At 49.7% G+C, this 27,026-nt stretch overlaps 3 protein-coding genes across 3 annotated transcripts in view; 2 read left to right on the forward strand and 1 right to left on the reverse strand.

The window, feature by feature from the left end:
- LOC308050575 (olfactory receptor 14J1-like) overlaps nucleotides 1–27,026 on the forward strand; it is a gene marked incomplete at its 5' end in the record, with an annotated part of 296,725 nt that overhangs the window by 8,002 nt on the left and 261,697 nt on the right. The gene's annotated exons all lie outside the window — the stretch shown is intronic.
- On the forward strand, nucleotides 1,462–24,895 carry LOC308050585 (olfactory receptor 14A16-like; the record flags this gene model as incomplete). The annotated part of the gene is made up of 2 exons (XM_080360748.1): nucleotides 1,462–1,744; nucleotides 24,243–24,895. 2 exons carry the CDS (start codon nucleotides 1,462–1,464, stop codon nucleotides 24,893–24,895), a joined length of 936 nt encoding a protein of 311 aa, XP_080216874.1.
- LOC308050635 (olfactory receptor 14A16-like) lies at nucleotides 15,987–16,904 on the reverse strand (the record flags this gene model as incomplete). The annotated part of the gene is made up of 1 exon (XM_080360793.1): nucleotides 15,987–16,904. The coding sequence occupies one exon, from the start codon at nucleotides 16,902–16,904 to the stop codon at nucleotides 15,987–15,989; it is 918 nt and encodes a 305-aa protein (XP_080216919.1).

Below are 27,026 nucleotides of genomic sequence, written 5' to 3' on the forward strand. Positions count from 1 at the left end.
CCTGGGCATCTCAGCAGACGAGCAAGGCAGAGAGAGATTAAAGGTGCTCAGGACTGGAGGGTGACTGAGAGCTCACTGGAGGAGAAACCTTTGCAGCCCTTGCCATGGTAAGTCTCTGGTGCAGGGCAGTGCAGCTGTAGCTCCTGGAGGCATCTCCTGAAACTGGCACAGGCACAGCTTTTGAGATCTGTAAGGACGGGGCTCTTGTCAGGCCATATTGAACAGCTGTGAAGCCGGGTGAGCACGCAGGGGTGCCCAGGGCTGTCCTGCAGAGCAGGGTCCCTGCACCCCAGGGCTGTGCCGGGCAGGGCCTCTGCCGCCTGCCAGGGTCAGCGCTCAGCCTGCCCGGGATATCCCATGGCAGCAGCTGTGGGGGGAAGGAGCGACCCCCGGCAGGGCAGGCAGAGAGCTTGTGGGGTTGAAGGGGGCTGTGTGGATCAGGGCTGCTCAGAGCTCCAAATCCCCCACAGACATGGCACAGGGTCCTTCTGAACAAGGACATCAATACAGGAATAGCTGCCAGGGAAGGAATCTGTGCTTTCAGTTTTCCACTCTTGCTTGTCTGGGTGTGCAGTGGGAGATGGGGATTTATTTCTCTCTTTGGAGAAGACACTGAGACCCCAGTTCTCGTTAGGACGTGTCTGAGCTGCTCCTGAGCCCCTGCACACACAGAGCTGCCCCTGGGCAGTGCCAGGAGGTGTGAGCAGGACAGACCTGAGCACACAGGGAGTGGGACGGGGTCTGTGACACTGACAGGGAGCAGACCAGGGACAGACACACAGCTGCAGGCAGCACTTACATGGGCAAGGAGAGTTAACTGCTACCAGATATGCCACGGACGGGATTTAGGAATCCCCCTGTAATCCCTTTCAGTGCAAACACATTTCCCAGTGCAACCCCTGGTCTCCTCTCCTCTCCAGTAGACCCTCTGCCCCAAAGCCATGGGGTCCAGGTCACGAGTCTCCACCTCAGCAGCTGGACCTCCAGGTGAAGGGTTCCTGCAATGGGATACACAAAAAAGGTGCTAAAAGAACTTGCTCTCCAGTGTCATTATGTGAGTGGCAGCAGCACAGACAGGTAAGGAGAAGGTTCCACAGCATGCCCGTCTGCCTTTCTGTCCTTGCTTTATTTTCTGGTAGCACTGCAGTGTCCTTCCCTGTTTCTCCACCTGTCCCTGGTTCTCTTGCTCTCTGGGGTCGGGGTGCAAGTGTCGGTCAGTTTTTGTTCTGACTCCAGCCCAGGGGATTTTGACCCAGAGGTTTGTTCATGGTATCTAGATGCCCAACCTCCATTTTAAACTGTGATGAACTGTTTTCTTCAGTTGGTAGAAACAGAAAGAGTGGAAACATCCCTCCATCAGGTAGGGATTTTCCATGAGAAACAGCATGTTTCTTTTCTTCATAGAAGTGTCCTCTGATGTGTTACTGTCTTTTCCTCCTTTCCTCATGCCCACAGCAGCCAATGTCCAACAGCAGCTCCATCACCCAGTTCCTCCTCCTGCCGTTCATAGACACACGGGAGCTGCAGCTCTTGCACTTCTGGTTCTTCCTGGGCATCTACTTGGCTGCCCTCCTGGGCAACGGCCTCATCATCACCACCATAGCCTGGGACCAGCACCTCCACACCCCCATGTACTTCTTCCTGCTCAACCTCGCCCTCCTCGACCTGGGCTGCATCTCCACCACTGTCCCCAAGTCCATGGCCAACTCCCTCTGGGACACCAGGGCCATCTCCTTTTGGGGATGTGCTGCACAGCTCTTTTCATTTGCATTCTTGATAATAGCAGAGTATTCTCTCCTCACCATCATGTCGTACGACCGCTACATTGCCATCTGCAAACCCCTGCACTACGGGACCCTCCTGGGCAGCAGAGCTTGTGTCCACATGGCAGCAGCTGCCTGGGCCGCTGGGTTTCTCACTGCTCTGCTGCACACGGCCAATACATTTTCACTGCCCCTGTGCAAGGGCGATGCCCTGGGCCAGTTCTTCTGTGAAATCTCCCAGATCCTCAGGCTCTCCTGCTCACAATCCTACCTCAGGGAACTTGGGCTTCTTGTGTTTAGTGCCTGTTTAATTTTCACATGTTTTGTGTTCATTGTGGTGTCCTATGTGCAGATCATCAGAGCTGTGCTGAGGATCCCCTCTGAGCGGGGTCGGCACAAAGCCTTTTCCACCTGCCTCCCTCACCTGGCCGTGGTCTCCCTGTTTGTCAGCACGATCATATTTTCCCACCTGAAACCCCCCTGCATCTCCTCCCCATCCCTGGATCTGGTGGTGTCTGTTCTGTACTCAGTGGTTGCTCCAGCAGTGAACCCCCTCATCTACAGCATGAGGAACAAGGAGCTCAAGGATTCAGTGTGGCAACTGATGACTGGCTGCTTTCCAAAGCAATAACCTGCTCATATCTTCTGCATAGCATATGTAATGTAAATCATTTTCTCTCTGAGTGGTTGTGCCCATGTCCACTGTACACCCTAGAGAACCTGCTGGTGGTCAGTCATCATGGACCAGCCTCTCACAATCACCATTTCCAGCACTGGCTTCTCATTCAGCTTGAAGAGGTTCTTTGTCCCTCCCTGGCAGCACAACTAATGAGTAGGTCAGATGTCCATGTTTGCATTGTGTAGACAAGATGTAAACAAACGCACAAAGTGCTTCTGAGGTGATGAACCCCAGTGAGCAGAAACACCATCAGCTCTTCCTTGGGGTTCTATGAAGGTCAGTGGGACAGACAGTGTCTTGATGTGATTTCATGTTGAGAGTAACATCCCTTGGGGAACCACCTGAATGTAGCACTGGGATGTGCTGCTTGGAATAGAAGATCCCGTGTCCGTTCTTCATGTATCTCATGTAAGTGCAGAGTAGGGTGACAAATGGCAGGGCTGAAGTGTCTCCCAGCCTCTCGGACTCATAGCAGGAGGTCAGAGAGACACAGTGACTCCTGCACCTGTGTGCAAATGGGAAAGACTGCATCTGAACATCCATGGATGTGTAAGGAGTCCATGAGGCCAGCTCATATGTGGATGCCTGACAGAACGCTGACATTTCTGTGTGTGGCTCCAGGAATAAACCCCACTGGCCCAGTGAGATTCGTCTCAGCTCCCATGGACAGGTTCATTGCAAGTGCCCCCATCTGCTACATCACCCTTGCCTAAGATTCTGTATTGTGATCCTAACAGTGCCAAAGCAATCAGAGAGATTCTTAGGTATTTGGAGAAGGCAGATGACAAAACCCTCTTCTGGAAGGGCAGAAAGAAGAATTAGGAGAAATAAAGGCTGGTCAGCCCACTTCCATCCCTGGGAAGGGGTTGGATCACCTGCAACCATGTGCAGGCACTTGAAAGACAAGAAAGGGATTGCTGAACCAGAGCGAGCAGGGGAAAGTCAGGCAAGTTATGTACATGGAATTTTGCAAGTCCTTCACACACGATGTCCTCTGGTGTCCTTCTAGCCAGACTGGCACTGTCTGGGCTGAAGAAGTGCACGCTAGGTGGGAATTTGACTGAACAATCAAGCTCAGGTGTCATCAGTGTCCTCGGTGCAGCCAGTTACTAGTGACATCCCTCAGGGACCAGCACTTGGGCCAGCACTGCTGAACATCTTTATCCTCCCCCTGTATGATGTGACGCAGTGCACTTTCAGCTCCTTTGTGGATGACACGATGCTGGGCAAAGGCCTTGAACAACCTCACCTGGTTCACTCTGCCTTGAGCAGGAGAGTGAGACAAGATGATGTTCAGGGCTCTCTTCAAACCTGAGTTACTCTGTGATTCAAAGAGTTTTTCCCTTGGAGAGGCTTTTGAAGAGAGAATAGATGGAGGAAGAGAAAAAGAAAAAAAGACAGAGAAGGACATAGAAGAGGTGTCAACATAAGTAAAGCAGTTCCTGTGAAGAACGTTTCTCCACTCAGATCATTAGTGGGAAATATATTTGATCAATTTGATAAAACAAGTGTACTTTTATCTGGTCATGACCTGGTGGTGAAATTTTGCCATTGGAATCAATCTTGGTCTGGATGGTCTGTAAAGATATAAAAGTTGGTAGCTTTCTATGCTCGTTTGGACCTCTGTGCAGGTACCCTACTTGAACCAGACCTTTTGTTATTTTACTCCTTTAAATATTTTTTTCTGAAAATTTTGCTTCCTGAAAGTCCACTTTGCATGCTATTACGGGTCTCCCCTGGAAGTTTGCCTTCAGAGCCCCAAGTACAGGCTCTGGAGCGAGCAGTTATCAGGGGAAGAAGAACCCTGAACGTTTGCATGTTGATGGATATACGTGTCGCCTGAGAGTTTGCCTCCAGAGGTTCCAAACACAGCCCCTGGAGTGAACAGTCCTCAGGGAGAGAAGACGCCTGAAGGTTTGCTTCATGAACAAATACATGCACCCGGAAAGAAGGTAAGCGTTACTTGGTTTGATGTGTCTCCCCCATGCAGTAAATAATAGAGCAAACCCATCGCCCAATTCTTTAAGGTTGCACTTCTCTTTAAGAAATATAAATATTGTTCTGCCGTAAGCAGAACCCCCAAAATCACTGCCCTGTGACAAGCCTGTGGCTGCGAAGGGGACTGTACGGTCAGTTCTGCCTCTGAAGGTGACAGGCCAGCAGCAGGAACATGGCTGGGAAAGAACCTCTGCCAGAGTGCGCCAGAGGCCCTGCCCAGGAAGAGCGTTTGGAGACGAGTTGTCATGTCCATTCTGCCTGAGTACATGACGGGACAGCATCAGGCACATTGTTGTGTCTGTCAGAGGAGCTAAAAGGCCAGCAAGTCATGGGATTTAGAAGAACATGGTGAGGCTACTTCTCTCTGGTCAGGCTAAAGACCACAAGAAGTCTGACGGGTTGGGGTCCCTGCCTGCAGAGCAGTTTCTGAGATAGTCGAGCTTTCCATGGTTGTGGGAAGAGGCCGGAGAGGGGAAAAAAACAATAACTGGAAAGGACAACTTGGGAGGTGCATTCTGGATATCAGGAGGAAGAAACGTCAGTGGAAGGGCAGTGCTGTGGTGCAGGAGGTCACCCAGAGTCGGGATCAGCCCATGGCTTTGTGTTTTAACAAACAGCCAGTGAAGGTGCAGTGAATGAGGCACGGACACTCAGGAAGGTGCAATGAGAGACATTTATTACAAACTCAGGCTTGCATTTATACTTGCTATGATTCTTGCTCAAGCATTTGCTGATTTGCAAAGTGAGTCATGACATAAACGATATATTTTGTGTTCCCACCAAAGTTACTGCCATAAACACAGATTTTGTCTGTCATAAGCTATCCCTCTGTCCTTGATGTATCAATCCTGTATCAGTCCCTCTATCCTTGATGTATGCTGGAGATCTACAGTAATACCGTGGCACTCATGTTTTCATAATCAGCATTTCAGAGCCAGTTTTTCTCTTCCCATTCACATGGGCATCCTGTGAATGCATTGCTGCTCTTCACCCCAGTGCAGACAGGCAGAAGACCTTCTCCACCTGGCCCTCTCACCTCACCAGTGCCACTGTTTTCTACAGCACCCTCATGCTTGACTGCATGATTCCAGAACAGCACTCCTGAGACAGTTTGACAAAGCCTTTTTCCTACACCATCCTCACATCCCTGCTCAACCTGCAGCCCAAGAACCAGAAAGGCTGAGCAGAAGTGGAGCACTGAGAAAAAATGTTAGGAAAGCTTTGAGGTTCACACTGAGACCATCAGAGTTGTTGACCTGCTGTTGTGTTCTGAACAGGTCCAGAGGACCTGAACGGCATTTGCTGTGTCCCAGAAACTCACCTGGAAGGACAGGATATAGAGAAAGCCTTTGGTGTGGGAAGGGGCAGAGAGTTGCTGGTGGAGCTGGCTGGTGTCTCTGTCTCTCAAACACCCCAGAAAAGTTGTGGCTATCAGGGAGCTTCCATGGTCCTTTGAGAAATAAAATAGCAAAATTGTCTTCAAGTAGGTTACAAAGGAAGATGATTGGTAGAGTTACAGGCTGGGCAGCTTCACCTCAGTCCCTGGGCAAGTGATGGGGCAAATGCTCTTCCAGACATCTCCAGGCACTTGAAGGAAACAAAAAAGAGTGCAGAACCTGCATGGGAGGGGAAAGTAGGGAATGTTGTGTACCTGGGCTTTAACAAGGCCTTTGACATGGTCCACCATAGGCGTATTAGTGATATCTGGATGGAAAATAAAGATGAGAATGTGTGTGGGAGTTTGGCTGGATGGTCAGGCCCAGATGCCATCAGTGGAATGGACTCCTCCTGGAGGGCAGTCACTGTTGGCATCCCTCAGTGACCAGCACTTGAGACAACACCTGTGAACATCTTCATTATCTCTATCTATGATGGGTTAGAGCTCACTTTATGGTGCCTTGTGGATAAAGGCAAACTGCGGGGAGCCCTTGAGCTACCCCATCAAATTCACCCTGCCTCAAGCAGCACAGTCAGACAAGATGACATTCAGGTCTCTTCCAATCTGAGTTATTCTATGATGCAAGGAATCTTTCCCTTGGAGAGCTCTTTGAAGACAGAATAGGGAGAGGATGGAGAAAAGCCAGTGAAACAGAAGTACATAGAGAGAATGTTGCACTCTAAATACAGAACAAAGTTTGTTTTCATAAGCCTAAAATTATTCACATAAATCAAGAGAATGTGATCAACTTGCTAGTACATGGCCTTAGTGTTGTTAATAAAAAACAATAATAATAAAAATCTGAAAATTCATAAAAACTAAGCATGCTGGAACTGAAGACTTTTTCAGTGATTGCCTTGAGTTCTTTTCTGCAAAGGTTTCAGCTTTTTCCTACCCCTAAATGCTCCCCCTCACCTTGAAATGAATCCACTACTCTAACCCTTAACCTCAAACCTTACCTCTAAACCAAAGCCCAAACCCCTAACCTCTCACACTTGCTCTACCTTTGTCCTTCCTTACCCCTCACATGAAAACGCTGGCCTTCAGCCTAGCCCTGACCCCAGCCCTGACAAAACCCTAACACTCAAAGCCTGCCTATACCCTAAACACTAACTGGACGCTCTTAGCAGAGCTCCAAACCCTCCTGCAAACCTTTGTCTAATCCTGAACCCTGGAAGGTGAGCTCTAATCCCTAACCTGAAAGCCTAACACCCAAAGCCCTCCTTTCCATGCTCTCAATCCCTCACCTTCAGTCCCTTTCCTAACCTGGACTTAGGCTGCTTGGCACCTTGGGGGCAGGACATGAGGTCCCAGAGCAGTCTCAGGGTGTGGGAAAAGGAATGTGGGGTGACCTGTATCTGATCAGCTTGTAAACCAAAAGGAGGAGACAGGTGAGAATGCTGTGCTGAGCTCAGCTGTGCCTTAGAAACTCCTACTCCAGCAGCATGGGACTGTGAAGGTGGCTGTGAGGTCAGTTCTGCCTCTGGAGTTGAACGGCATGTGGCTTGGAAGATCCTGGTGAGGTTACTTTTGCCTGGACAGCTGGTGCAGCTCGTCTTGCAGAACTCATCTCTAGAAGGGTTATCCCATTTCGCTCCACTGATCATATTCAGTGTTTTCTTACAAGGAAAAATTTCTACTGGCCCTAAAAGAGGCTCCTCACATGTGAATTTGTTGCTGCAGTTTTACATAAAGATAAGGACATGCAGTTGGCCTCATCACTGGCAGCAGGTGGGAGCTTCCTGCAGACTTCTCTGTTGCAACCCAATCTATCCTGCAACTGTGTGCTCAGCACAATACAGACTGAAGACCAAGCTGGACATGGGCACAGCCCTGGGTCTACTCTAGTTTACTGTTATGTGGACCTCTAACTCTCCATGTACAATGGTCATCAAGATCACTGAACCTCCTGATGAAGGTTAGGGAGAGGATGAGTTGTCCCTTAGACAGCTGGAGAAAGCATCACAAGTTTAGCCCCTGGAAGTCTTTGGTTTAAGGGAAAGTAGAAGGTATTCCTTGATCCAACATAGTGGGAATGGTCTCTTGGATATGTTTTTTCTCAAGAAGACAAAGCAGGACTGCTGGAAGATGTGGAGGACAGCTGTGTCTGAAGTGTGGGTGTGGTGGGGCATAGAAAACCCTGAGGGAAGCGAGCGAGACAAATTGTAGCAGCGCTGAGTAGAGAAGAAGGATGACCTCCTCAACCCCTCAAAACTTCAGCCCCTTGAATCAGTGCTGTGGTGGCCACATCTGGGCTACTGTGTCTGGGTGTGGGACTCCCTGTTCTGGAGGAATGGAGAGGAACCAGAGAAGCTCCAGAGATCTGCCAGGATAGGGTTTGGGGCCTTTGAGAGAGGCTGAGAAACCTGGGCTTCTTGAGTCTGGTGAAGTGGAAGCTCAGGGCACTGTAGCAGTAGTCTGCAACTGCTTGAAGGGTGGTTTCAGAGATAATGGAGCTTTGCTTGGTAGTAGGAAGAGAAGGAAACCTCCACAAAGTGCAACTTGGAAGGCTGGATGTTCAGAAAAAGACATCTCCATCCAAGGGCAGTGCTGTGGTGCAAGTGGTCACGCAGAGGGAGTCTGGATCAGCCCATGGCTTTGTGCTACAAGGAAAGAGCAGAGAGGGTGGAGAGACATCAGTGAAAGTAGGAAATGGTGGGATGAGAGCGAGGTAGGAAAGCAAGATGGATGTCAACTGCCTGAATGGACAAAGGTGCCTGAAGGGGACAGTATCAGCAAACATGAAGTAGACATGGCCAAGGGCTCTGGTGAGGCTGAAAGGCCACACAGGACCAAGGTCTTTGTCCCCCTGGCTATGGCAGTTGTATCTGTCTCTGACACCTACCAGGATAAACTCTGTTTTGAGACTCTGTCTGGACTTTGATTCTCGTTGCCCCTTTTTGGGGAAGCCGGGAGGGGCTGTACAGTTTCCTACACTTGGCCTTGCTCAAACTCACACCCCACTGCTCCAGGAAGAGCCTGAGACACGCATGAGGGATCTGCCTTCCCAGGGCCTGGGGTCAGGGTTTGGCCTTTGGCTGGTAAAACAAACCAAGGATTTTCTCCATAGCAGAACGACCTGTACAGTGCCTTTTCCTACCTGCAATCACAACCTTCAATTATCTTCTCTAACGAGTCCATGGAGAGGCTTTGTCAATAATGACCCTCAGTGGGGTCAATCAGTGTTTCAAGGTACTTTGAGTTGCGCTTCTGACTTCCACCTCCTGAGCAATTTGTTCAGTCTCCTCTCAGTTTCTGTAGTTCATGGACTAAGGGCCAAATACACCATGGGGCTCATTAAAATACAGAAAGTATTAATGAACTGTTTCCCTTCCTGCAATTTTCTTCAAGTCTTCAAGACTAATTTGAGCTGTTTCATAATGTAGCAAAGAAGGAAGATTTCAAAATGCACCTAGCAGAAATTATTCTGTATTTTGAAGGGCATATTATGTTCCTTTTCAGTTCAGTGAAGAGGTGATAGTAGCATTCTCTGGTTGATAATGATCCAGAATGTCTCCTCAGTAGGTCTGGACAGGTAGGAAAAGCTGTCCCCTGAGGTCCAACATGGTATGGACAACGCTCCTCCTCACCTGCCCAACCTTACCCTTTCTCTCGTTGCCCCCTGGGACTTGTTCTCACTTTTCATTACATCAGATTTGTCCACATTTCTCTGCAGCTGGATGTTACAGCTCCTTTGTACCATCTCCCAAATGCTCTTCCTAGAAAGCTGGCTGCACAGAGGCACCAAATCATTTTTCCTAATTACAAACAAAGAAAAGTGAAGCACAATTAAGCTTCAAAAATAATAAAACACACTCCTCCACCATAAGTTAAGTACAAGCTGCCTCTAATGAGGTTGTCTTTCAACAAGGGATAATCTTAGGAGAAATGTTTTAGGTAAGCAGATAAAAGAATAAAGATACAAACATAATTAAAGAGTTGACTAAGAAGACAATTAGACTACTGCAAAACAGGCAAACATTTAACTACCTGAAGTTCAAAACAGCAGCTGGCAAGTTGAGAGCAATCTGAACGAATAAAGAATAAGAGAAAAAGAAAACTGGAGAATAATGAAAAGGGCCTTTGTGTAGAGAGTCTGCAACTGAAAATGGGACTTTAGAAACAGTCATTATATCAGGACAGGTGAAAATAGGTGAAAGATCACAGAAATTAAATACACCATATAACAGGCAGAACAGTGACAAGGATGTTGCAGGAGATCAACACATCTTTGGAACATCCCTTTTGAAAGGTCACAGGATTGGTAGAGGTCTCTTGTGAGTGAGAAAAACCCAATGTTGCAGCCAAAAGTGCCAGCCAGGGAACCACAAGCTGCACAAGAACACTTTGGTGAGGAGTGACCTGTCCAATGAGTCCTCTTGGGTGACATTTCTGGGCACCTACTAGAGAAAAATGTGTCCGAGAGCCATCAGCATGGACTTAGCAAGGGTAATTAATGTCTCACAAACTTGATTGCCTTCATGATGAAGTAACTGCATTTCTGTGTGAGGGGAGAACAGTGGATGTCATTCACCTCAGCTTCAGCAAGGCTCTTGGCATGCTGTCCCTCACTGTTCTTGTACCCGAGGTAGGCCATTACAGTCGGATGGGTTGACAAACAGATGGGTGAACACCAATTGGATATGAGGCTGACAGAGCAGTGGTGAAGGGGTCTCATGCCCAACCTCGAGACCACTGGGACTTGCTGGGGGCTTGTGGGGCAGCACAGGGGACTCTACTGAGACCTGGGCAGTTTAATACTTTGATAATCTGTGACCTTGAGGAGACAACTCTCACCACATTTGTTGATGATGCTAAATTGGGAAACCTCATAGGCAAGAGGGCTGTCCTGTCAGGAACATCACGACAGGGAAGGGCAAACGGCAGGTCCTGCACTTGGCATAGACTAACCCCTGAAGGTGTTGATAACTGGGAGAGAGGTCAGTGGAGGGCTGCTAAGATGCTCAGGGACTGGGACACTTGCTGGGAGGAGAAACTGAGGCAAAGGGCCTTTGTTCAGCCTGGAGAAGAGAAGGCTTTGGGCATCTTGTAACAGCCTCTCTGTCCGTGCGGGGAGGTTTTTCCAGAAGGTGGAGTCAGTCTTGTCATGGCCATGCTCGGCAGGAGGATAACAGACAACAATCAGATGTTGAAATGAGGAAGGTTCAGGATGCAGATAAGGAAAATATCCTTCTCAGTGAAGGCATCAAAGCATTGGAGCAGCTTCCCCAGCTTTGTTGTGCTGTCTCTGTCCTTGGATGTTTTCCAGCTCCCACATGGGAGCCTTGAGCAACGTGGTCTCACTCCACAGCTGAACGTGCTGTGAGGAGGAGGTCAGACCTGAGACCTCCTGAACTCCCATTCAGGAGAGTGGAAACCCGAATGGTGTTGTGGTGTCTTCCCCTCTGAGTCTTCCCCTGATGACAGCAGGGAATGTCCTCAGGTTCCCCATGACCAAGGAAGTCAGTCAGTACAGTCAGACCAGCTGGAGCTTGCTTGTCCTCTTGTGATGCTCAGCAATAAAAGCCATGAGAAGGGCTGAGGTGTGCAGGGGTAACTGCTACATGAACTGATGCCCAGTTTCCCAGGAAAGGGTTGGACATCACCTGCTGATGGCAAAGAGAATAAATCCTTTTGCTTCCACAGGCAATCTGTGCTTTTCTTTATTAAACTGCCTTTATCTCAAACCATGAGTTTTTCTTCCCCGTGTCCTCTCGAGCAGGGGAGTGATTGTGTGGTTTGGTGGAAACTAAAATGTGGCAGCCAGGTTAACCCACTACGTTCCTTTTTGTGCCCAACGTGGGGCATGAGACATGGCAGTTTTGTATTAACGGTGCTACAGTTATAGTAGCTATTTGGTGGAGAGTGTCTGCGCAGGTCACTGAGTTTTCTGTCTGTGCCACTTATCTCCTGATTTTGCTGAGTTTGGGAACATGTTAATACAAACAAAGTCTACGGTCTTTGCTCTGGTATTGATGTCTTTACTGTGTTCGGGTAGGTATTCTATCTTGTGGAGAGGATAAGGAAACACATCTCCCTCTTCCCTTAGAATCACAGAATGGTTTGAGTTGGAAGAGACCTTAAAGATCATCTAGTTCCAGCCCCCCGACCCACATTTTCCTCTAGAAAAGTTTGCTCAAATCTCATTGCGTTGATTTGACTGAAACTGAATTAATTTTCTTCATGCAGTTAGAAACTTTTTTGCAGCTACATGGTCATTGTTTGGATTTAGTTTGGGAAAAATCAGATAACACCTCGGGACAGAGAATGTTTTTCTCCAAGTAACTTTCCAGTGGTTTTAAGTGGAACAAAGAGAATACAAGAGCCTATTATCTTAGTTGCTGTCTGGGAGCCAAGGTCTTTCTGAGCTCCGTGCCCACAGGTGCGAAGCAGCTGGGAAGGAAGGCATGGATGGGACAGAGCTTGACTGACAGCCAGACTGACCAATGAGAATATTCCATGACATCAGCATCAGGCTTCATGCTGAAGGAGGGCAGGGTTTTCTGGATGCAGAGATTGAGCCCTGTTTCAGTTCTACTGTGTTTCGGTGGAGTTCCATTTGGGAGTTTGTTTTGCTTTGACCTTTTGCCATTTTACCATTTTGCAATGACCTCTGGGCCTTTCTGCACTTTTCCCTCTTCTCCGGGGATCAGGTGTTCAGAACCAGGCTGCTCTCTCTCTTTCTTGGACCGGCTGCTTGGTGAGGAATTGCATTGAGTATCTTATTTTATATTCCATTTTCCATTTTATATGTGTTATTAGCCATGGTGGTATATTAGTATTATTTTGCTATTTTATTAAACTGTGTTTATCTCAATCCAGGAGTTTCTCCCTTCTCTTTCGATTCTCTCCCCCAATTTTGGGGTGGGGGGTGGGAGTGAGTGAGCAGCTATCGTGGTTGTGACTGCCAGCTCGGGCTAAACCACGACACGGGACTAAACAGAAATGTTTTCACAAGAACATCACCAAAACCCATTTTACCTTTTCTTTCATCTTTTTTGGCAAAGTCTCTCTCCCTTCCCCCACATCTCACATCTCTCTTGCACAGGTTCCCCCTGACCTCTCTACATGTGTCATCTTGTTGGAGGAAGCTTTCTGATGACCTTCATGACCTCAGAGTGTCGCTGTCCCCTGTGCTGACCAGTCAGAAGTGACCTCTCAGCCAGCACCCAAAGGGACTCGTTGTAGTTCTGTGCTGGAGAGGCCTCTTCACAGCCCACCCAGCAGCCCTGGAGGAAGGTCAAGCCCCGCACCACCCCAGAGGTACTGTGCCTGCAAACCAGCGCATGAACCAGAAGAGATCCTGGCTTATCTTTCCCTCCTGGGTGCCTCAGTTACCCCAGAGTATCTTGGAGGCAGTGGAGACCTCTGTGAGGACAACCGAATCAAGCCTAAAATGTAAATTTTATATAAACCTATGCAGAAGAAACAAACTAAGAAACAAACAAAGAAACAAAGAAACAAGCAAACAAACAAACAAACAAACATCTCTAAGTAATAGCTGAAAATGTCTTAATTTCCAGAATGCTAGGCTCTTAAGCCATTTCTGCGAAATTGTTGTGGTCACTGAGGGATGCTGATAGTATCTGGCTCCATCAGTACCGCTGATGGCATTTGTTCCTGATCAGCCAGCCAACTTCCCATCCACCGCATCATCCAGATCTTCCATTCAGACATCAGAAACCTGCTAAGACTTCGGGATACCACATTCAAGGACTGGCAAAAGTCCAGGTACACAACATACCCTTCTTTCTCATCTCATGCAGTTTCAGCCATCCCTTTCTTGTCCTTCAATGGCCTGGAGATGGTTGCAAGAGCATTTGCCTCATCACCTCCCCAGGGACTGAGGTGAAGCTGATCTACAGGTAATAGTCCCAGTCTTCTTTCTTGTCCTTCTGGAAGCTGGGTTTGTTATTTGCCTTTTCCGAGGATCTTGCAGTCTCCCTGATCTCTCTGGATTTTCCAAGATGTTTGAGAGAGATCTCACAGTGACTGCAGCCAGCTCTAATGGCACCTCTCTGGCCCTTCATACACCAAAAGCTTTCTCCATATCTCACAGTTCCAGGGGAGTGGCAGGGGCACAGTGAACACCTGTCTAGCCCATCAGGCGCTGTTTGGAAGAGAATCAGAAGTGAATTCTTCCTCTGTGCCCATGACTCCAATGGGGCCTCTGTGCCACTCACAGCTTTCCTGAGCATTTTTTAAGTGTCTCCCTCTCTGCAAACTTTCTGGTCCTCAGGCTGTAGATGGGGGGATTGAAAAGGAGCATGAGGATGGGCTTTGTTAAACTATTAAAGAGGGCTGTTGTGGGTATCACAGAGACAAGAATTAGGGTGTTGTAGAAAACAGCAGCCCTGGTGAGGAGAGAGGAAGAGGTGGTAAAGGTCTTCTGCCTACCCACGGAGATCTGATACACACAGAGGATAACCTTGTGAACAGGAAGAGGAGAATGTGATCTAAAAAGCAGGTCAGGAAAAGAGAGAGCCTGAGTGTCACCGTGTCACTGCGTGAGAGCTCCAGCAATGTGGTAAATCACAGAAGTGGTCAACTCTGCTGGGACCACAGAACTGTACCCAGGACACAACTGAAACGATTCCTGTAGATGACGGAGGAGCCCCTAGTGTGTCTGCCCATGGGAGACAGACGTCCCAGGTCATGAGTCTTGTACAGGGCAGGGGATGACACACAGCCCAGTACTGATCACAGGATGTGGTCACCAGTAGTGAGCGCTCTGTACAAGGACAAGGTGCAGGAAACAGCACTAACGCAGTGATGAGCAGGGATGGTGCTGTCCCCAGCCACAACGCTGCCCATCAGCTGGGATAGGGGAGTGGATATGCAGAAAGTCTCCAGGGAGAACAAATGTCCCAAGAAGAAGTCCATGGGGATGTGAAAATGCTGTTTTGCCATCACCTGCACAATAATGAGGGTGTTCCCAAACGAAAAAACCATGCAGGTCATGAGGGAGAGAAGGATTTCCTAAGGGATGGGAACATTCCCCATTCCTAGTAGGAGGGCACCTCCACGACTGCTCCATTGCATTTTTGCCATGGAAGGTTTTAGGTCCCTCTTTTCCCCTTGCACTTGGTAGGGAACTTGCAAAGAAGGAGTTTTGGTTCTTTTGTAGATACTTGGGTATCAGTCAGAAAAACAAGTCATTGCAGGTACATTTATTTTTTTTTTTTAACTAAAAATAGAGTAGAGCTCCATGTTCACATAGTTACAGGGTCACACTAGTAAAGTAGATAATGAAGTTGAAATGGGCTGTCCACATTCCTTTGTAGATAAAATTATTAAAGTTAAAAAAAAAAAAAAGACAGAACAAAAGACAACACAAACATAAAAATGACGACAACAGCAACAAACTAATGAGAAAGGATGGACCTGTAATGAGTTACATTATGAGTCTGTCGAGGGTTAAGATTGCGGGGTGACAATAAAACCCTGGCAGATGTATTGTTAACCCCCTCTCCCCCCCCCACTTTCCCCTTTTTGCCCCTCCCTCTTCCCCCTTCCACTCAGGAGAGGCGATTGGGAGGAAAAAAGAAGGACAGAGAGAAGAGAGTTGGAAAAATTAAAGATGTTTTACTAATGCTACTAGTAAGAATAGAGAAAATAATACAAAATATACAAAACCAATCTTGAAAGTCTCAGCAACTGCAGAGCCGGCACCCAAAGTCCTGGATTCGACTCCACAGCCAACCAGAGCTGGATTCAGTCTCTCACTAGGCCTCAGTTCACAGGGACGACTAGCAAGGTCCTCTCCTAATGTCGGCCATAGGGAAAAGGGAAAAGAAGGGACGAGATCCTCGTGATCTCCCATTTTATATGAAGTATTCACGTGAATGGAATGTTATACACAGTTGGTCAGTTTCTTGGTCACTTGTTTCTCGTCGCCCCTCTCGCGAGATGTCCATCCGTGCTTATCAATAAGTTTGCATTCCATTGCTAGATTTTACCAAAACATGTGTCTGGTTCTCCAGGAAAATGCAGTTAATATGAAGGCTTTAGCTGACAGGCAAAATTCACTGAAAGAGAAACTTGTTTTTAACAAAACCAGGACAGAGTCATATGTTGAAACAGACGGACAGTCTAGAGGTTCTGGAAGTCATCGAGGCATCAGTTTCCACACTGCATTCTGGAGCTCCTGGTTTCTCATGCTGTAGATGAGGGGGTTCAATGTTGGAGGCACCAATGAGTACAGAACAGACACCACTAGATCCAGGGATGGCAAAGAGATGGAGGGGGGCTTCAGGTAGGCAAACATGCCAGTGCTGACAAACAGGGAGACCACGGCCAGGTGAGGGAGGCAGGTGGAAAAGGCTTTGTGCCGTCCCTGCTCAGAGGGGATCCTCAGCACAGCCCTAAAGATCTGCACATAGGACACCACAATGAAAATGAAACATCCCAAAATGACAAAAGTACTGAAAACAAGAAGTTTAAATTCCCTGAGATAGGCATCTGAGCAGGAGAGCTTAAGGATCTGGGGAAGTTCACAGAAGAACTGTTCAACGGTATTACCTTGACAGAGTAGCAGTGAAAATGTATTGGCCGTGTGCAGCAGAGCATTGAGAAACCCAGTGGCCCAGGCAGCTGCTGCCATGTGGACACAAGCTCTGCTGCCCAGGAGGGTCCCGTAGTGCAGGGGTTTGCAGATGGCAACGTAGCGGTCGTAAGACATGACTGTGAGGAGAAAAAACTCTGCTGAAAGGCAAAAGACAAACAGAAAGAGCTGTGCAGCACATCCTGCAGAGGAGATGGCCCTGGTCTGCCAGAGGGAGTTGGCCATGGATTTGGGGACAGCGGTTGAGATGGAGCCCAGGTCGAGGAGGGCGAGGTTGAGCAGGAAGAAGTACATGGGGGTGTGGAGGTGCTGGTCCCAGGCTATGGTGGTGATGATGAGGCCGTTGCCCAGGAGGGCAGCCAGGTAAATGCCCAGGAAGAGCCAGAAGTGCAAGAGCTGCAGCTCCCGTGTGTCTGTGAATGGCAGGAGGAGGAACTGGGTGATGGAGCTGCTATTGGACATTGGCTGCCTGTGGGCATGAGGACCTCTGCAAGGAGGAAAGGACAGTGACAAGTTAGAGGAGAATAAACAGGCTGTTTCTCATGGAATACCCCTTCACCGATGGATGGAGGTTTCAGCTCATTCTTTATTTCTATCAAGTGAGAAAAACAGGTCATCACACTTTAAAATGCAGCTTGGGCATCTAATTTCTATGAACACACCTCTGGGTGAAAACCCCCTAAATTGGTGTCAGAACAAAAACTGACCCAGACTACCACCCCAAACCCAGAGGGCAAGAGCACCAGGGACAGGTGGAGAAACAGAAAAGAACACTGCAGTGTTCCTGAGAAATAAACCAAGCACAGAAAGGCAGATGGGCATGGTGTGGAACCTTCTCCTGACCCGGCTGTGCTGCTGCCACTCACATAATGACATTGTGGAGCAAGTACTTTCAGCACCTTATTTGTGTACCTTGTTTCAGGAACCCTTCACCTGGAGGTCCAGCTGCTGAGATGGAGACTCGTGACCTGGACCCCATGGCTTTGGGGCAGAGGGTCTGCTGGGCAGGAGAGGAGACCAGGGGTTGCACTGGGAAATGTGTCTGAACTGCAGGTGATGGAAGGGAGTCCTAAATCCCCTCCCCAGCATTTCTGGTCTCCCTCTCCCTGCCCATGTCAGTGCTGCCTGCAGCTGTGTGTCTGTCCCTGGGTCTGCTCCCTGTCAGTGTCACAGACCCCGTCCCACCCGCTGTGTGCTCAGCTCTGTCCTGCTCACACCTCCTGGCACTGCCCAGGGGCAGCTCTGTGTGTGCAGAGGCTCAGGAGCAGCTCAGACACGTCCTAAAGAGAACTGGGGTCTCAGTGTCTTCTCCAAAGAGAGAAATAAATCCCCATCTCCACTGCACACCCAGACGAGCAAGAGTGGAAAACTGAAAGCACAGACTCCTTCCCTTACAGCTGTTCCTGTATTGGTGTCGTTGTTCAGAAGGACCCTGTGCCATGTCTGTGGGGGGATCTGGAGCTCTGAGCAGCCCTGACCCACACAGCCCCCTTCAACCCCACAAGCTCCCTGCCTGCCCTGCCGGGGGTCGCTCCTTCCCCCCACAGCTGCTGCCATGGGATCTCCCGGGCAGGCTGAGCGTTGACCCTGGCAGGCGGCAGAGTCCCTGCCCGGCACAGTCCTGGGGTGCAGGGACCCTGCTCTGCAGGACAGCCCTGGGCACCCCTGGGTGCTCACCCAGCTTCACAGCTGTTCAACATGGCCTGACAAGAGCCCCGTCCTTACAGATCCCACAAGCTGTGCCTGTGCCAGTTTCAGGAGATGCCTCCAGGAGCTACAGCTGCACTGCCCTGCACCAGAGACTTACCATGGCAAGGGCTGCAAAGGTTTCTCCTCCAGTGAGCTCTCAGTCACCCTCCAGTCCTGAGCACCTTTAATCTCTCTCTGCCTTGCTCGTCTGCTGAGATCCCCAGGCAGAGCCCTCAGCCCTGCTGCGTGTGCAGAGGAACTGCTCCTGGGCAGAGCTGTCTCTCTGCAGCGCTGCCGCTGCCATGAGCTCCCTGTGTCCCAGGAGCCCAGCCCAGCTCAGCAGCACAGGAGCAGCCCAGGGCGCTTTAATGACCCCTCTGGTGGGTTTGGTGCTGAGTCCATGGACCTCAGACCCTGAGGGGAAGCTGAAGAAACTTCTCAAGAAGTCAAAGTTAGATTCAAACTCCAAAGTTTCTTGTACAGTTAATGGGCCCCACTGAGGGAACCTACTGAGAAACAATATCCAGGTTTGGTTAGAGAAGAAAACTGGAGGTCAGGAAAAGCAAAGTAAAGATGTCTCTGATGCTGAGGAAACCTGGATGTGTTTCTTTAACCAGAAGCCAAGCCTTGACCTCGTAGCATGGGAAGTCAGATCCTGTCCCTCCCACGTTGCCCAGGGCCCTTCCTGGGACCGTGTGATGTGGGGCTATGCAAGGCCAAGGGCAGGACTATAGTCCCACCCCTCCCAGGTTCCTGGCTGGGGACAAGGAGGCCATGAGGCCCCTGTGCTGCAAGGACAAGGTGTCTGCTCACAGGCATCAGAGGTGCAGACAACAGCCACAGCCAAGGGGAGAAGGAGCTCATGTCTGGTGGGGCTTTCAGCCTCTTTCCATCCCGTGATCATCTCCACGACAGCCTGTCCTGTGCTGTGGCATCCCCTGCACCTCTGTCCCTGCAGGCTGCAGACATCCCCCCTGCTGCCCCACCTTGCTCTTGTCTGAGCATCTTCCTTCCTTTGCTGAGATCTCTCCATCCTCCCCAGCTGCTCCTTGAAGCACAAAGCCTTGGGCTGATGCAGACTCCCTCTGCTGACCTGCTCCACCACACCACTGCCCTTCCATCACATTCCTTTCTGCTCATGTCCAGCCTGGACCTCCCCAGCTGCTCTTTGGGCCATTATTTCTTTCTCATGCTCTTTCCCACTATGCAGAAACCTCCACCACCTCTGAAACCGCCCTTCAAGCACTCTCAGGCTACTCCTGCACTGCTGCAGCCTCCCCAGCGCTGCTGGGCCAAAGCAGCCCAGGTCCCTCAGCACCCCATACCATGTGCACAAGGTGCTGAACCTGCCTTGGCACAGCCCTGCACTCTCCAGTTCCTCCCTGCTTCTCCAGACTGGGAAGTCGCACACTGGCACACACCCGTGTGTGTGGGTCACACCAGTGCTGAACCGAATGGGATGAGAACTGCAGGTGACTGGGTCCCCACGCTCCTCCTCATGCAGCCCCGTGTGCAGCTGCCTTGTTCATGGTGAGCGTGCACCACGGGCTGGTGTGGGGACCTTGTAGTGCCCAGGCCCTTCTCCTCAGGGTCACTGAGAACTCCTCATTTCATCTTGTCACAATTCAGACATTTCTGATGGGTGAACACCAGATATTCACACGGTCTGAACTCTCCCTTGCCTGAAGCTCTATTTGCTCAGCTATTAAAGTTTGCATGCAGATGGCTTATCCTGATGAGGGTGTCTCTCCCAACATAACATGAGGCGTTACAGGACACTATAAATATCATCTCCTGGGGAAACAGTGGGGTCGTGGGTGTCTGGTACTCATAATGCTAGAGGTCTGGAGTCAAAGAGAGAGTTCCTGTTCATGTGGGAGAGCAGCAGGAATGTGTGGAGCTCTTCCTGGGGACAAACAATGTCAGCTGAATGTTGAGGAGTCAGCATGAGGGGGCAGAACAACATGGGCAATGTTGTGGTGACTGGACACCAGCTACAGACTCACTGGTAAGGAAGAGGAATGAGATGAGGTCTCCTTCAGACAAATGAAAGAAGCCTCATGTTTCCAGGGCTGTATCGTCGTGGCAGACCTGAGATATCCCAATATCTACAAGGTACCGGCCATCCAGGAGGGTTTGGAGCTCATTGACAACATCTTCCTGACACGGGTGACTGAGGAGGCAGTGGGGTGAGGTGCCCTGTTGGATTTCACTCTTACAAACCAGAAAGAGTTGGTCAGGATGGAACAGTCAGGGATGGGAAAGTGGAGCTGAGGCTCCTGGGAGATGAGAACAAGGCCAAGAGCAGGATTTCAGGAGAGCAGGATTTGGCCTGCGGAGGGACCTGCTTGGGTCCTATGGGATATGACCTTGGTGTCTGCAGTGCTTTTCTCTCCCATCTCCTCCCTCCTCTCTCCCACCTGCTGTTGTGCAGCGTTTTTTACCCTTTCTCAAATACAATATCCCAGAGGTGCTGCCAGCATCACTGAGTGGCTCAGATTGGGCAAGGAGTGGGTCCATCTTGGAGCAGCTGAAATCGGCTCTGTCTGACATTGGTCAAACTCCTGTTGTCTTCTCAGAGAGGTGACAACTGTAGCACACCCACACTCACTCCCAGTTCCAAGACTTTGTCATGTAAACCCAATAGAGAGTGACAATGTGTTGGGTGTTACAAACCACATGATCGTGTAGAAGAAATGGACAAGATCTTCTGTCAGCAGCTCAAGGAGTAAGTCTCCAGTCAATGAGCAGGTTCCTATGTGGAACTGTAATTGCTCTGATATTCACTGGCCTGACAAACTGGCAAGTGCCAACAGTCCAGAGGATCTTGGGCCAACTGCTTAACATGTCTGCATCGTGGGCCAATGAGAGTGATGCTCACCTGGATCTGGAACTGGGAAACAAGGAAACCCTGGTGAGGGATGTGAACATCAGTGTCCACCTTGTCTGTTGTGACCAGGACACAGTGGGGTCCCAGGCACCAGAGGGGAGGGAGGAAGGCCAGCAGCAGAGCTGCTACTTTGTCAAACTGGGTGGGTGATTCAGGTGGTTCCATGGGCAGCAGATCTGAAGAGTAAAGGAGCTCAGGAAATCTGATCAGCCCTACAGGACAGGCTGCTTCAAGCACAGGAATGATCTATCCGAGAACCCGTGAAATGATGCATTTATCTCATTAGGGTGTTTGTCTGAACCGATGGAGCTCCAGGGCACAAAGGCAGCACACAGGAGGTGGAAGCAGGGGAAGCTGCAAAGGAGGAATTTAGAAACCTTGTCCATGGATGTGGGGACAATGCCAAACCTGATCTGGACTTGATACCTGCAGAGGAGGCTGAGGGCAGCAAGAAGAGCCTTACAGTAAAATAGTAGACATGGTGAACACAGGCCTGCTGCTGAACTTTGTAAGTGTAGAATCAGACAGGACTGAGATACTTCATGGCTTCTTTGCGTCCATCTTCACCAGCAAGGTCTCTGGGGACTTGTTGCTGAAGGTAGGAGTCTGGAGAACACCCAGCAGTGGATGGAGCTCAAGTCAGGGGTGAGCTGAGCAAACTCAGACACCGTTACAGAACAGGAGATGGGTCACTTGACCAGCTCCTGAACACAAGTATCGCTGTGCTGTGGCACCTGAGATTGCCAGGAACACCCACCTCTTGGTCCAGAGGAGTGTGACTCCTCTTGAGCTGTCCTGGACTATCTTCTCATTCATGTGCTGATTTAGGCACCCACTTTTCTGACATATTCAGACTTTACCAGAAGACGCTCAGTATCAATATGAACTGGAGTCCTCTGAGACCACCTGTTCTGGAAAGGAAGGGAAGGGCGAGCAGGGAAGGGAATAGAAGAAATTTGGCTTTATTGCTATTTATTATGGAAATGGTCTCTGTTTGGCTACCCCTGAAATCTCTCTAATCATCCACATCAGACTTGAAGCCTTTAGGAAAATGATGCACAGAGCATTGGCTTGTAAGAGCATTTCCGATGTTAATGAGCCCTCTGGTGCCATGAACCTGAACTGCAGATACTGAGAGAATGAACAAACCTCCAATTAAGTGAAAGGCAGAAACAAACCCCAAGTTTCTGAGGGTGTTTGGGACCCCATGAAGGGCCATCACTGACACAGCTGTGAAGGAAACAACCAGTGCAGGTCCCTGTCCCTGGAGGCTGGTGAAGGAAAGACTTGGAGACACTGGTTCCAGGTGGTGAGGGCCATGTGGAGGTGGCTCTGATGCCATGTCAGCCCTTGATGCTTGTTCATCACCAGAATGGCTGAGCCCTGACCCCTGGGACCTGGGAGATCTTTCCAAGGTTTTCCAAGGCTTTTCCTGTGGTCAGTGTGAGTGTTTTGTGTTTTGGGGGTGGTGTTTATGTCAAGTGCTGTTGCTGTAACTGCAAGGCTCTGGTTTTCTGTGGAGCTGGAAATGCCTGTGAGCTCCTCATACTCATCCTGCTTCTTTCATTCACCTGGCAATGGTGACCAGTCACCTTAATGTACCAGTCCCAAACTTGCTCGAATCCCCTATTTGGATCCATACCCATCAGTCCAAGCGGCTCATGGATCCACCAGGCTCATGGATGATTCCTGAGGACCATCCAAGTGCGGGCAGTGTAAGAGAGGAGCAGAGCAGGGTCAGCTCATGGGCCATGACTGAGCACAGCCACCCCAGCAGCAGCCGTTCCCCATCTCCCAGGCACAGCCATGCCCACAGCATGCAAATGGCACTGCCATACATGATTAGCCCAGAGAGGCCTTTCTTCCTTCCATATTCCCAGGAAAATCTTCCTCCTGTTCCTCCTCCACCTGCAGACATCAACTGCTTTCCATTGCTGGGCTCAGACATGGCTGGAAGGGTTCACTGAAGCCATCAGCCATCTCATTGCTTCTCCCTGACATGCCCTGACCCTCTCCCACACCTACAATGGCCAATCACGGCTGCTCAGGCCTCCCGCTCTTCAGAAGAGGCCTCGAGCTTCTTGGTTCTTCCTGGTGCTTATTATGAACTTCCTCGCTCTCTGCAGAGTTCATGGTGAGCTTTCTTGTCCATAACAGCCCTTTATGACCATGTCTCACTAAATGGTTGTGTTTGTATGATCATTTGTGCAGAAAGGGCAGTCACAGGACAGCACCCAATATGTCAAAACTGATGCCCAGTGAAATGCCGTAAAGCCCCGATGAGTTCCCCCTGTGTCTGTGTCTCTCCTGGAAGGAGTCTGTCCCGAGAAGGGGATCCAGCTCCTGCCACTCTCTGCAGAGGCACATGAGCAGTGTCCATCACCTGGGGACACAAAGGGTGACGTTTGCCAGACCACCCTTCACCTGAACCACTTAGATGTGTGCTTGTGGATGGGGTATGGAGCCTTATAGTGCAAATACCTATTTAATTGTCATTGCCAGAGGGGCTACCACTGATGCAGAGTACTATTTTACAGATATTTATATGTAAGCATGTTAAACTTTTATTTTTCTTTAAAAACTGACTTTCCTAGACAAATTACACAAACACTTGAAGGACTTTTCGTGCCTTTTAACACGATTATCCTCAGAAGGCCACCAGCTTTGCATCTCAGGAAATGGGATCCAGAGTCCAAGGGCAGGATGGTTTGGGCTCTGTGCTGGGATCTGGAAACTGAAACGTGCTCCCATCTCCCAGCCCCCTGCCCTCCTCAGTGAGGGTGTGAGACATTCTGCCAGCCAGGGCTGAACTCACAGCCATGACCAGTATCTTATGTCCAACTGCAGCCAATGGTGTCCTGCCAGCTCAGGATTGGAGCTTCCATTGCTAGACGTGTTTAAAAGACGTGGAGATGTGGCGATTAGGGATATGGTTTAGTGGTAGAATGGGCAGTGTTTGATTTACGGTTGGACTCCATGTTCTTAATGGTCATTTTTAGCATCAATGATTCTATGATTCTCTGATTTGGGTTGAAACCATTTCAATCACATCACCTCCAACGGCCTCATTATTACCACCATAGCCTGGGACCAGCACCTCCACACCCCCATGTACTTCTTCCTGCTCAACCTCGCCCTCCTCGACCTGGGCTGCATCTCCACCATTGTCCCCAAATCCATGGCAAACTCTCTGTGGGATACCAGAGCCATATCCTATGAAGGGTGTGCTACACAACTCTTTCTGTTTGTCTTTTTAATTTCAGCAGAGTTTTATCTCCTTACCATCATGTCGTACGACCGCTACGTTGCCATCTGCAAACCCCTGCACTACGGGACCCTCCTGGGCAGCAGAGCTTGTGTCCACATGGCAGCAGCTGCCTGGGCCACTGGGTTTCTCCACGCTCTGCTGCACACGGCCAATACATTTTCACTGCCCCTGTGCAAGGGCAATGCCCTGGGACAGTTCTTCTGTCAAACCCCCCAGATCCTCAAGCTCTCCTGCTCACACTCCTACCTCAGGGAACTTGGACTTCTCATGTTTAGTGCTTTTTTGGGGGGGGGATGTTTTGTGTTCATTGTGGTGTCGTATGTGCAGATCTTCAGGGCCGTGCTGAGGATCCCCTCTGAGCAGGGACGGCACAAAGCCTTTTCCACCTGCCTCCCTCACCTGGTCGTGGTCTCCCTGTTTGTCAGCACTGCCATGTTTGCCTACATGAAACCCTCATCCGTCTCCTCCCCATCCCTGGACCTGGTGGTGTCTGTTCTGTACTCGGTGGTGCCTCCAGCAGTGAACCCCCTCATCTACAGCATGAGGAACCAGGAGCTCAAGGATGCCCTGTGCAAACTCATATCCCTCTGTTTTCTGAAGCAATGAACTGGCCATCTTCTTCTATACAGGAGTTTTAATGTAGCTAATTACAAGCCCAGCCTGTCAACTGAATTTTCTCCTGTTGTTGCTTGTTTTTTAATTGTGATATTGTTGTCATCCCCTTTCAATGCTGGATTTTCTTCTATAATGTTGGCTGCTTAAATGAGCAGCAGTGCTCTCCTTGTCTCTAAACAGAGTAAAGGGCTCTTTAGTGACTTGTTTTTCACTATGTCCTTCCTGCAAAGGCTTTTTGGAGCTGCAGGGACAGTTCCTGTGCGTGGATGGAGGGGAAAACAGCTCTCTCATGGCAGCCTTGCCAGGGAGCAGCAGCACTTGTTCTCCCAGAGCTGTTCTGGTTCCACTCCACACTCTCCTTCTCATCCCTGGTGTTGGTGCAAGGCCTGAGTGCTCTGGCAGCTTGGTCACCGTCCTGCTGTGTATCAGTGCTGTGGGCGCAGGCAGGGACAGGCAATGGGCATTGCTGTGACAGAGCTGGCCTCAGTAACAGTACTTGCACAAGGAAAAGTGATCTTCTTTGGGCAGTGCATGATGGTTTATATCTTCTTGCAAAGTTTCTCTCAAGCTTATTCCTACAGAATTGTCCACAGATGAAACGTCAGTGTGCAGCTGAACAGTGTGTGTGTGCAGGGCTGGCACACAGCAGTGTCCTCTCACAGCCAGGCTCCTAATCAGAACCTGCAAAGGATATTGTCCTTGCAGCGCAGACACTCTGGAGTCTGCACGATTAGCTGAATCTTATTTTAGCATCTGTCTCAAGACAGTTACATAAAGTGTCCTTTAGCTGAGCTTTGCTCTTTATACACTCATTCTAATACTAAAACACACATCCCTAGGATGGGAGCCCCAGGCTCAGCCCGGGACCCTCTCTCAAAAAGCATGTGTAGTGGCAAAATGATTATGTAACCAATATGCCAATGTGTGAAAAGTTGACTCCTTTGGACTGCCGGGAGGGTCTGAATGTAGGGGTAAGATTTGTATATAATAGATGTTCCTTCTCTATCTGTTGTGCTGGTTTCATTCCAGCATCCAGACTTGCACAACTCTGGAATAAACAAGATCTCACCTCTGGGTGTGGGATTGGCTTTGCACTTCAGGTAGCAGATTCACCATGAGCAACCAGGAAGAAGGAAAACAATAAGAAATAAGAGGTAGGAGAGGACATAGAAAAGGTTTCAACATTTCACATTCCTGTAAAGAACGCTTCTCCTCTCAGATCTTTAGCATGAAATAGATTTGACCAGTTTGATAAAACAAGCATAGTTTTATCTAGTCAGATCGCGGCCCATAAAAAGGGAGATGGATGGGTGTGGGATTATGATGGCAGTTGAGTCTCCGAAACACATAATTGGGTGGAAAGACTTTGGCTGTGAAGGGAACAGTGGGGTCGGTTCTATCTCTGGAGGTGACAGCCCAGCAGCAGGGACATGGCTGGGAAAGAACCTCTGCCCAAGGGCCCACAGGTCTTACCCAGGAAGAGAGACGGGTTGTCATGTCCATCCCACCTGAGAACATGACGGGACATGGGCAGGGACATGGTTGTGTCTGTCAGAGAAGCTGAAAGGCCAGCAGCACTCATGGGATTTAGAAGATCATGGGGAGGTGACTTCTCTCTGGTCAGGTAAAAGACCACAAGAAGCCTAACGGGTTGGGTTCCCTGCATGAAGGGCAGTTTATGAGATGGTCGAGCTTTTCCTGATAGTGGGAAGAAGCAGGAAAGAGAAAAAAGAAGTCTGCTTGCAAGGTGAGGAATGGATATGAGAAGGAAGAAATGTCACTGGAAGGACAGTGCTGTGGTGCACGAGGTGACCCAGAGGGAGCTGGATCAGCCCATGGTTTGTGTGCCAAAGAGCAGCCGGTGAGGGTGCAGACACAGCAGTGAAGGTGCAGAGATGCTGGGCTGAGAGCAGGTGGGAAGCGAGATGAGTGTCTGCAGCCTGCAGGGAAAGAGGGGCAGGGGCAGCACCGTGTGGAACAGCCTGTGGTGGAGATGGCAAAGGGCGCTGTAAGGCTGGAAGGGACCCACAGAACCCAGGTCTGTGTCCCCTTGGCCAGGGCAGTTGTCTCTGCCACTGACCCCAGGAGCAGACATGTTGTCCTCATGGCACTGGGGCCTCGC

Source organism: Nesoenas mayeri (assembly GCF_963082525.1).
Source record: "Nesoenas mayeri genome assembly, chromosome: 29".
Taxonomy (NCBI): domain Eukaryota; kingdom Metazoa; phylum Chordata; class Aves; order Columbiformes; family Columbidae; genus Nesoenas; species Nesoenas mayeri.